The following is a 12,378-nucleotide window of genomic DNA, read 5'->3' on the forward strand; positions in this document are numbered from 1 at the left end:
CCTCAGGAAGAGTCTTAAACAGGTTTGCAAAGGACATCGGCCAGCTGGACTCTAACTTGCCATGGACGTTTGTGGACTTCATTCAGGTGAGGAAAGATGTCACGGCAAACAAGCACTTCTCCTCTGCACAAAGAAAATAAAAGGAGCAATGACGAGGTCTGAATTCTTGTTTTTTCTCTTTCTGAGCAGGTGTTCCTGCAGATTCTCGGGGTGATTGCTGTGTCTGTGTCAGTGATCCCCTGGATCCTCATCCCCGTGCTCCCCCTCCTTCTCATCTTCCTCTACCTGCGCCGCTACTTCCTGCAGACCTCCAGAGACATCAAACGCCTCGAGTCCACCAGTGAGTGCCCATCTATCTACAGCGAGGACGACACCCAAGGGGGCGCACTGGTGAAATCAGACGAATGAAGTAGTAACCATGATACTGGTGAGCTGACCCCCCCCCCCCCCCCCCCCCTCTCTGTTTGGTCTGTCCTGCAGCTCGGAGTCCAGTCTTCTCCCACCTGTCCTCGTCCCTTCACGGCCTGTGGACGATCCGAGCCTTCGGAGCAGAGGACAGGTTCCAGAAAGCCTTCGATGCCCATCAGGACCTGCACTCAGGTTCGGCTCGGCCTCAGCACCTTTTAGTTTGACCGTAGTGAGCTGCGTCACAGCACTGTCAATAACCCGTGTCCTTTTACCGAGCAGAGGCCTGGTTCCTGTTCCTGACCACCTCTCGCTGGTTTGCTGTCCGCCTCGACGGCCTCTGCTCCATATTTGTTACCATCACCACCTTTGGCTGCCTGCTGCTCAGAGACCGTAAGGAAGATACTAAACCTTTTACCATGAGTTAGAATAGAGTCTGAAATGTTCACTGGGTGACTGCAGGTCCTTAAAGTCTTAACTTGACATTTACCAAAAACAGGCTTGAAATAGTATTAAAAAGTCCTCAGCTCTGTTTGGGAAGGTCTTAATGTTTGTTTATTGAATGCTCTAAGTATGGTCTTAAATTCCTGTACATTTAATCTTTGGCCAAATCAGTTCAGAGTTGACATCAGATATCTGTTATCCTGTTATAGTTCAGCTACACTGAAAACGTAACGCATGTGTCGCAGAATGTGTTTTAGGTTTTTGCTATTTGTGTTGTCAAACTTTGTCCCCTGGTGGCCACCGTTGCTGGTAAATAATTGTCCAACTCCACCAATATTAAGGCAAAAGACGAGCTATAAAAAGTGATGACCATCAGTCCAAACCTAAGGAACAGTCATGTATAAATGATAAGACCGAGAACCACAATAATAATCCTTATATCAGCCCATTTCAGACTCTGGCGGTAGTAACACCATGATATATCATTTTGAACCAACAGTGTATGTATTTACTCAGAAGAGTGGGCCTATATTTTAATATATTTAATTATATCTTAAAAAGCCTTGAATGTTAAGTTGCTGATAAATGCAGATACCCTGGTTCAAATCTGTGACATGAATAATGATGTAGCACGTCTGAGGGGCAGCATGTCGACTGAAGGGTTTGTTTTCTGGTGATTTTGTCTTTCATTGCAGTAAATGATGAAATGTCTCCTTCCTGTTCCTGTCAGAGCTGGATGCTGGCTCAGTCGGTTTGGCCCTGACCTACTCTGTCACACTGATGGGCATGTTCCAGTGGGGTGTGAGGCAGAGTGCAGAGGTGGAGAACATGGTGAGAATCTTCCTCACACACAGTTTAAAAGTTCATTGGTCTTTGCAGGTGTCTATTTGCATCATACCAGTGGCTCAAAACAGTCTTAAAATGACTTATAGCAGTTATTTCTGGGATGGTGCAACATCCAACAGAAGTGGTTATAATGTGAGTGGTCTGTTATCAATAGTAAATCTTTTTAAATGTTTTTTTTTAATTGTCTGAGCATTTTGAAGCTCAAAAATCCTACAAAATTATTTGCGGACAAATATTTGCCACATGGAAGCCTTCTTAAACCCAGGATGTGACATTAAGTAACTTGTGTCTCTTCAGATGACTTCGGTGGAGAGGGTGGTGGAGTACACTGAACTGGAGAGTGAAGCACCCTGGGAAACCCACAAGCGTCCTCCTCCTGATTGGCCCAGCAAAGGTCTGATGACCTTCGACCGGGTCAGCTTCTCCTACAGCAGCGACGGCCCGCTGGTGCTGCAGAACCTGAAAGCAATGTTCCGACCCAAAGAGAAGGTCGGACATCTTTGTCTTTTAGAGGACTGAATGTCACATGATGATAAACCAAAGCTGGTGGATTAAACCTGCTTCTTCTCTCCTGTGCGTCAGGTTGGAATTGTGGGTAGGACAGGTGCTGGGAAAAGCTCTCTGGTGTCAGCTCTCTTCCGGCTGGCAGAGCCTCAGGGGAAGATCTACATTGACGGGGTGTTGACCTCTGAGATCGGCCTCCATGACCTGCGCCAGAAGATGTCCATCATCCCTCAGGTAACCAGGAGACCACTATCTATCTATCTACTTCTCTATCTATCTCTATCTCTATCTATCTCTACTTCTCTATCTATCTCTACTTCTCTATCTATCTCTACTTCTCTATCTATCTCTATCTCTATCTATCTCTACTTCTCTATCTATCTCTATCTATCTCTACTTCTCTATCTATCTCTATCTATCTCTATCTCTATCTCTATCTATCTCTATCTATCTCTATCTCTCTACTTCTCTATCTCTCTCTACCTCTATCTATCTCTACTTCTCTATCTATCTATCTCTACTTCTCTATCTCTATCTATCTCTACTTCTCTATCTATCTCTATCTATCTCTACTTCTCTATCTATCTCTATCTATCTCTATCTCTATCTCTATCTATCTCTATCTATCTCTATCTCTCTACTTCTCTATCTCTCTCTACCTCTATCTATCTCTATCTATCTCTCTCTATCTATCTCTCTCTCTCTCTATCTCTACTTCTCTATCTATCTCTATCTCTATCTATCTCTATCTATCTCTCTACTTCTCTATCTATCTCTATCTATCTCTACTTCTCTATCTATCTCTATCTCTCTCTCTCTATCTCTATCTCTATCTCTATCTATCTCTACTTCTCTATCTATCTCTATCTATCTCTATCTCTATCTATCTCTATCTATCTCTATCTCTATCTATCTCTACTTCTCTATCTATCTCTATCTATCTCTATCTCTATCTCTATCTATCTCTATCTATCTCTATCTCTCTACTTCTCTATCTCTCTCTACCTCTATCTATCTCTACTTCTCTATCTCTCTCTATCTATCTCTATCTATCTATCTCTCTCTCTATCTATCTCTATCTCTATCTATCTCTATCTATCTCTCTACTTCTCTATCTCTCTCTACTTCTCTATCTATCTCTATCTATCTCTATCTCTCTCTCTCTATCTCTATCTCTATCTCTATCTATCTCTATCTATCTCTATCTCTATCTATCTCTATCTCTATCTATCTCTATCTATCTCTCTACTTCTCTATCTCTCTCTACTTCTCTATCTATCTCTATCTATCTCTCTACTTCTCTATCTCTCTCTACTTCTCTATCTATCTCTATCTATCTCTATCTCTCTCTCTCTATCTCTATCTCTATCTATCTCTATCTATCTCTATCTATCTCTATCTCTATCTCTATCTCTATCTATCTCTACTTCTCTATCTATCTCTACTTCTCTATCTATCTCTATCTATCTCTATCTATCTCTATCTATCTCTACTTCTCTATCTATCTCTATCTATCTCTATCTCTATCTATCTCTACTTCTCTATCTATCTCTATCTCTCTACTTCTCTATCTCTCTCTACCTCTATCTATCTCTACTTCTCTATCTCTCTCTATCTATCTCTATCTATCTCTCTACTTCTCTATCTCTCTCTACTTCTCTATCTATCTCTATCTATCTCTATCTCTCTCTCTCTATCTCTATCTCTATCTCTATCTATCTCTATCTATCTCTCTACTTCTCTATCTATCTCTCTCTCTCTCTATCTCTACTTCTCTATCTATCTCTATCTCTATCTATCTCTATCTATCTCTATCTCTATCTATCTCTATCTCTATCTATCTCTATCTATCTCTCTACTTCTCTATCTCTATCTCTATCTATCTCTATCTATCTCTCTACTTCTCTATCTATCTCTATCTATCTCTATCTCTCTCTCTCTATCTCTATCTCTATCTCTATCTATCTCTATCTATCTCTCTCTATCTATCTCTCTACTTCTCTATCTATCTCTATCTCTATCTATCTCTACTTCTCTATCTCTCTCTATCTATCTCTCTCTCTCTCTCTATCTCTACTTCTCTATCTATCTCTATCTCTATCTATCTCTACTTCTCTATCTCTCTCTACTTCTCTATCTCTATCTATCTCTATCTCTCTCTCTCTATCTCTATCTCTATCTATCTCTATCTATCTCTCTACTTCTCTATCTATCTCTATCTCTATCTCTATCTATCTCTACTTCTCTATCTATCTCTACTTCTCTATCTATCTCTATCTCTCTCTCTCTATCTCTATCTCTATCTCTATCTATCTCTACTTCTCTATCTATCTCTACTTCTCTATCTATCTCTATCTCTATCTATCTCTACTTCTCTATCTATCTCTATCTATCTCTATCTCTATCTATCTCTACTTCTCTATCTATCTCTCTCTCTCTCTCTATCTCTACTTCTCTATCTATCTCTATCTCTATCTATCTCTATCTATCTCTATCTCTATCTATCTCTATCTCTATCTATCTCTATCTATCTCTCTACTTCTCTATCTCTATCTCTATCTATCTCTATCTATCTCTCTACTTCTCTATCTATCTCTATCTATCTCTACTTCTCTATCTATCTCTATCTCTCTCTCTCTATCTATCTCTCTACTTCTCTATCTATCTCTATCTCTATCTATCTCTACTTCTCTATCTCTCTCTATCTATCTCTCTCTCTCTCTCTATCTCTACTTCTCTATCTATCTCTATCTCTATCTATCTCTACTTCTCTATCTCTCTCTATCTATCTCTCTCTCTCTCTCTATCTCTACTTCTCTATCTATCTCTATCTCTATCTATCTCTACTTCTCTATCTCTCTCTACTTCTCTATCTCTATCTATCTCTCTCTATCTATCTCTATCTATCTCTATCTCTCTCTCTCTATCTCTATCTCTATCTCTATCTATCTCTATCTATCTCTCTCTATCTATCTCTCTACTTCTCTATCTATCTCTATCTCTATCTATCTCTACTTCTCTATCTCTCTCTATCTATCTCTCTCTCTCTCTCTATCTCTACTTCTCTATCTATCTCTATCTCTATCTATCTCTACTTCTCTATCTCTCTCTACTTCTCTATCTCTATCTATCTCTATCTCTCTCTCTCTATCTCTATCTCTATCTATCTCTATCTATCTCTCTACTTCTCTATCTATCTCTATCTCTATCTATCTCTACTTCTCTATCTATCTCTACTTCTCTATCTATCTCTATCTCTCTCTCTCTATCTCTATCTCTATCTCTATCTATCTCTACTTCTCTATCTATCTCTACTTCTCTATCTATCTCTATCTCTATCTATCTCTACTTCTCTATCTATCTCTATCTATCTCTATCTCTATCTATCTCTACTTCTCTATCTATCTCTCTCTCTCTCTCTATCTCTACTTCTCTATCTATCTCTATCTCTATCTATCTCTATCTATCTCTATCTCTATCTATCTCTATCTCTATCTATCTCTATCTATCTCTCTACTTCTCTATCTCTATCTCTATCTATCTCTATCTATCTCTCTACTTCTCTATCTATCTCTATCTATCTCTACTTCTCTATCTATCTCTATCTCTCTCTCTCTATCTCTATCTCTATCTCTATCTATCTCTACTTCTCTATCTATCTCTACTTCTCTATCTATCTCTATCTATCTCTCTCTATCTATCTCTCTACTTCTCTATCTATCTCTATCTCTATCTATCTCTACTTCTCTATCTCTCTCTATCTATCTCTCTCTCTCTCTCTATCTCTACTTCTCTATCTATCTCTATCTCTATCTATCTCTACTTCTCTATCTCTCTCTACTTCTCTATCTCTATCTATCTCTCTCTCTCTATCTCTATCTCTATCTATCTCTATCTATCTCTCTACTTCTCTATCTATCTCTATCTCTATCTCTATCTATCTCTACTTCTCTATCTATCTCTACTTCTCTATCTATCTCTATCTCTCTCTCTCTATCTCTATCTCTATCTCTATCTATCTCTACTTCTCTATCTATCTCTACTTCTCTATCTATCTCTATCTCTATCTATCTCTACTTCTCTATCTATCTCTATCTATCTCTATCTCTATCTATCTCTACTTCTCTATCTATCTCTATCTCTATCTCTATCTATCTCTATCTATCTCTCTACTTCTCTATCTATCTCTATCTCTATCTCTATCTATCTCTACTTCTCTATCTATCTCTACTTCTCTATCTATCTCTATCTCTCTCTCTCTATCTCTATCTCTATCTCTATCTATCTCTACTTCTCTATCTATCTCTACTTCTCTATCTATCTCTATCTCTATCTATCTCTACTTCTCTATCTATCTCTATCTATCTCTATCTCTATCTATCTCTACTTCTCTATCTATCTCTATCTCTATCTCTATCTATCTCTACTTCTCTATCTATCTCTATCTCTATCTCTATCTATCTCTCTCTATCTATCTCTACTTCTCTATCTATCTCTATCTATCTCTATCTCTATCTATCTCTACTTCTCTATCTATCTCTATCTATCTCTATCTCTATCTATCTCTATCTCTCTCTACTTCTCTATCTCTCTCTATCTATCTCTCTACTTCTCTATCTCTCTCTACTTCTCTATCTATCTCTATCTATCTCTCTCTACCTCTATCTATCTCTACTTCTCTATCTATCTCTATCTATCTCTATCTCTCTCTCTCTATCTCTATCTCTATCTATCTCTATCTATCTCTCTCTATCTATCTCTCTACTTCTCTATCTATCTCTATCTCTATCTATCTCTACTTCTCTATCTATCTCTATCTATCTCTATCTCTATCTCTATCTATCTCTATCTATCTCTATCTCTCTACTTCTCTATCTCTCTCTACCTCTATCTATCTCTACTTCTCTATCTATCTCTATCTATCTTTATCTATCTCTCTCTATCTATCTCTATCTATCTCTATCTATCTCTCTCTATCTATCTCTCTCTCTCTCTCTATCTCTACTTCTCTATCTATCTCTATCTCTATCTATCTCTATCTATCTCTATCTCTATCTATCTCTACTTCTCTATCTCTCTCTACCTCTATCTATCTCTACTTCTCTATCTCTCTCTATCTATCTCTATCTATCTCTATCTATCTCTCTCTCTCTCTATCTCTACTTCTCTATCTATCTCTATCTCTATCTATCTCTATCTCTATCTCTATCTATCTCTATCTCTCTCTACTTCTCTATCTATCTCTATCTATCTCTACTTCTCTATCTATCTCTATCTATCTCTCTCTCTCTCTCTATCTCTACTTCTCTATCTATCTCTATCTCTATCTATCTCTATCTATCTCTATCTCTATCTCTATCTATCTCTATCTCTATCTATCTCTACTTCTCTATCTATCTATCTATCTATCTCTACTTCTCTATCTCTATCTCTATCTATCTCTATCTATCTCTATCTCTATCTCTATCTATCTCTACTTCTCTATCTATCTCTACTTCTCTATCTATCTCTATCTATCTCTATCTCTATCTATCTCTATCTATCTCTACTTCTCTATCTATCTCTACTTCTCTATCTATCTCTATCTATCTCTATCTCTATCTATCTCTATCTATCTCTCTACTTCTCTATCTATCTCTACTTCTCTATCTATATCTCTCTCTCTCTCTATCTCTACTTCTCTATCTATCTCTATCTATCTCTATCTATCTCTATCTATCTCTATCTCTATCTCTATCTATCTCTATCTCTCTCTATCTCTACTTCTCTATCTATCTATCTATCTATCTCTACTTCTCTATCTCTATCTCTATCTATCTCTATCTATCTCTCTACTTCTCTATCTATCTCTATCTATCTCTACTTCTCTATCTATCTCTATCTCTATCTCTCTATCTCTCTCTATCTATCTCTCTACTTCTCTATCTCTCTCTACTTCTCTATCTATCTCTATCTATCTCTATCTCTATCTCTATCTATCTCTATCTCTCTCTACTTCTCTATCTATCTCTATCTATCTCTACTTCTCTATCTATCTCTATCTATCTCTCTCTCTCTCTCTATCTCTACTTCTCTATCTATCTCTATCTCTATCTATCTCTATCTCTATCTCTATCTATCTCTACTTCTCTATCTATCTCTACTTCTCTATCTATCTCTATCTCTATCTATCTCTACTTCTCTATCTATCTCTATCTATCTCTCTACTTCTCTATCTCTCTCTACTTCTCTATCTATCTCTATCTATCTCTATCTATCTCTATCTCTCTACTTCTCTATCTCTCTCTACCTCTATCTATCTCTACTTCTCTATCTATCTCTATCTATCTCTATCTATCTCTATCTCTATCTCTATCTATCTCTACTTCTCTATCTATCTCTATCTATCTCTATCTATCTCTATCTCTCTACTTCTCTATCTCTCTCTACCTCTATCTATCTCTACTTCTCTATCTATCTCTATCTATCTCTATCTCTATCTCTATCTATCTCTACTTCTCTATCTATCTCTACTTCTCTATCTATCTCTATCTATCTCTATCTCTATCTATCTCTATCTATCTCTCTACTTCTCTATCTATCTCTACTTCTCTATCTATATCTCTCTCTCTCTCTATCTCTACTTCTCTATCTATCTCTATCTATCTCTATCTATCTCTATCTCTATCTCTATCTATCTCTACTTCTCTATCTATCTCTATCTATCTCTATCTCTCTCTACTTCTCTATCTATCTCTATCTATCTCTACTTCTCTATCTATCTCTATCTATCTCTCTCTCTCTCTCTATCTCTACTTCTCTATCTATCTCTATCTCTATCTATCTCTATCTCTATCTATCTCTATCTATCTCTCTCTATCTATCTCTCTACTTCTCTATCTATCTCTCTCTCTCTCTATCTCTACTTCTCTATCTATCTCTATCTCTATCTATCTCTATCTATCTCTATCTCTATCTCTATCTATCTCTATCTATCTCTCTACTTCTCTATCTATCTCTCTCTCTCTCTATCTCTACTTCTCTATCTATCTCTATCTCTATCTATCTCTATCTATCTCTATCTCTATCTCTATCTATCTCTATCTATCTCTACTTCTCTATCTATCTATCTATCTATCTCTACTTCTCTATCTCTATCTCTATCTATCTCTATCTATCTCTCTACTTCTCTATCTATCTCTATCTATCTCTACTTCTCTATCTATCTCTATCTCTATCTCTCTATCTCTCTCTATCTATCTCTCTACTTCTCTATCTCTCTCTACTTCTCTATCTATCTCTATCTATCTCTCTCTACCTCTATCTATCTCTACTTCTCTATCTATCTCTATCTATCTCTATCTCTATCTATCTCTACTTCTCTATCTCTCTCTACTTCTCTATCTATCTCTATCTATCTCTATCTCTCTCTCTCTATCTCTATCTCTATCTATCTCTATCTATCTCTCTACTTCTCTATCTATCTCTATCTATCTCTACTTCTCTATCTATCTCTATCTCTCTATCTCTATCTCTATCTCTATCTATCTCTACTTCTCTATCTATCTCTACTTCTCTATCTATCTCTATCTCTATCTATCTCTACTTCTCTATCTATCTCTATCTATCTCTATCTCTATCTATCTCTATCTATCTCTCTACTTCTCTATCTATCTCTACTTCTCTATCTATCTCTATCTCTATCTCTATCTATCTCTATCTCTATCTCTATCTATCTCTCTCTATCTATCTCTACTTCTCTATCTATCTCTATCTATCTCTATCTCTATCTATCTCTATCTCTATCTATCTCTATCTATCTCTACTTCTCTATCTATCTCTACTTCTCTATCTATCTCTATCTATCTCTATCTCTCTCTACTTCTCTATCTATCTCTATCTATCTCTATCTCTCTCTCTCTATCTCTATCTCTATCTCTATCTATCTCTATCTATCTCTCTCTATCTATCTCTCTACTTCTCTATCTATCTCTATCTCTATCTATCTCTACTTCTCTATCTATCTCTATCTATCTCTATCTCTATCTCTATCTATCTCTATCTATCTCTATCTCTCTACTTCTCTATCTCTCTCTACCTCTATCTATCTCTACTTCTCTATCTATCTCTATCTATCTTTATCTATCTCTCTCTATCTATCTCTATCTATCTCTATCTATCTCTCTCTATCTATCTCTCTCTCTCTCTCTATCTCTACTTCTCTATCTATCTCTATCTCTATCTATCTCTATCTATCTCTATCTCTATCTATCTCTACTTCTCTATCTATCTCTATCTATCTCTATCTCTATCTCTATCTATCTCTATCTATCTCTATCTCTCTACTTCTCTATCTCTCTCTACCTCTATCTATCTCTACTTCTCTATCTCTCTCTATCTATCTCTATCTATCTCTCTCTCTCTCTATCTCTACTTCTCTATCTATCTCTATCTCTATCTATCTCTATCTCTATCTATCTCTATCTATCTCTCTACTTCTCTATCTCTCTCTACTTCTCTATCTATCTCTCTCTATCTCTCTCTCTCTCTCTCTATCTCTATCTCTATCTATCTCTATCTATCTCTATCTCTCTACTTCTCTATCTCTCTCTACCTCTATCTATCTCTACTTCTCTATCTATCTCTATCTATCTCTATCTATCTCTATCTCTATCTCTATCTATCTCTACTTCTCTATCTATCTCTACTTCTCTATCTATCTCTATCTATCTCTACTTCTCTATCTATCTCTATCTCTATCTATCTCTATCTCTATCTATCTCTATCTCTATCTCTATCTATCTCTCTACTTCTCTATCTATCTCTACTTCTCTATCTCTCTCTACTTCTCTATCTATCTCTACTTCTCTATCTACTTCTCTATCTATCTATCTATCTATCTATGGATATATAGATATCTATATAGATGGAGATCAATTAATTCTTCACCAGGATGTAAAAACTCTGCCTGTGTCTCATTTCTGAGTGATTTTGTCTCTGGATTGATGTGTAACCTCCTTGTTCTCTAGGATCCGGTGCTGTTCACAGGCTCCATGAGGAAGAACATGGACCCTTTTAACTATCACACAGATGAAGAACTGTGGAACGCTCTGCAAGAGGTCAGTAATTTAGAGACACACGGAAACCCTCTTTTGAAAATCTAATAACTGGGATCCCGTTCAATAATCTGAACTGTTACAACGATCCACTGAACGTCTCCATGTTCCTGCAGGTGCAGCTGAAGTCTGTGGTGGAGGAGCTGCCCGGTAAGCTGGAGACGGTTCTGGCCGAGTCGGGCTCCAACTTCAGCGTGGGCCAGAGGCAGCTGGTGTGTCTGGCCAGAGCCATCCTGAGGAAGAATCGCATCCTCATCATCGATGAGGCCACGGCCAACGTGGACCCCAGGTACTGCACACAAGATGTACCGTCATCTCAGCTCAAGGATTCAGTGGTTTTCTAAGAGCTGGGATTCTATTGGACGACCGTCTCCTTTGTTTCTGCAGGACGGATGAACTGATCCAGAAAACCATACGGGAAAAATTCAGAGAATGCACCGTGCTGACCATCGCTCATCGTCTCAACACCATCATAGACAGCGACAGGATTCTGGTGAGTCAATACTGAATGTTTTAGAGTAGGGGGGTCGTAGATATCACCACAGGTGAGGAGTTGTTTCGCAATTTTTATTTTGTTGGTACAACCAGATTGAATTTAATAAAGTAATACCAGTAAACTGCTGAAATTATGAGTTGTAGTGTTCATCTGTTGTATAAACACTCAGTCCCTTCATTTATCAGACTACTTATTACACAACATATAGTGAAATTGTTGGAGCATAGAACAAGCTTATCAGTTATATAAAAAAAGTATGATGCACATTTATTTAAAAAAAACATTAGGCAGTAAGTAGAATATACTTACTAACAGATCTATCTCTATCTAGAATTAGATAGAGATAGATATAGACTCTATATCTATCAATCAGTCTCTCTCTCTCGCTGTAGCTATGAGAATTTCAAATACTGTGAAATTTGTCTCAACTATGTCAATGAACACACATCACAGATTTAGCAGTTTGCAAGCCAGAGACTGTAAATGGACGTGGAAAATTAAACACTCTAAACAGATTAAGTGTGTCTGCATTTGTACAAATCACTGCACATTCATTCAAATGTCAGTTTACATGACACAACTTGACTC

The 12,378-nt window shown here is 37.2% G+C and overlaps 1 protein-coding gene across 1 annotated transcript in view; it reads left to right on the forward strand.

Moving 5' to 3' along the window:
* LOC139223575 (ATP-binding cassette sub-family C member 4-like) overlaps positions 1–12,378 on the forward strand; it is a 28,025-nt gene that overhangs the window by 14,454 nt on the left and 1,193 nt on the right. Inside the window, exons 20-29 of the mRNA XM_070855524.1 lie at positions 7–86; positions 190–340; positions 481–600; positions 688–798; positions 1,580–1,680; positions 1,993–2,184; positions 2,278–2,433; positions 11,208–11,297; positions 11,411–11,583; positions 11,682–11,787. Coding sequence (XP_070711625.1) covers positions 7–86; positions 190–340; positions 481–600; positions 688–798; positions 1,580–1,680; positions 1,993–2,184; positions 2,278–2,433; positions 11,208–11,297; positions 11,411–11,583; positions 11,682–11,787 — 1,280 coding nt within the window. The remainder of the gene's footprint in view (positions 1–6; positions 87–189; positions 341–480; positions 601–687; positions 799–1,579; positions 1,681–1,992; positions 2,185–2,277; positions 2,434–11,207; positions 11,298–11,410; positions 11,584–11,681; positions 11,788–12,378) is intronic.

This window comes from Pempheris klunzingeri, chromosome 24 (assembly GCF_042242105.1).
Source record: "Pempheris klunzingeri isolate RE-2024b chromosome 24, fPemKlu1.hap1, whole genome shotgun sequence".
Classification (NCBI taxonomy): Eukaryota; Metazoa; Chordata; class Actinopteri; order Acropomatiformes; family Pempheridae; genus Pempheris; species Pempheris klunzingeri.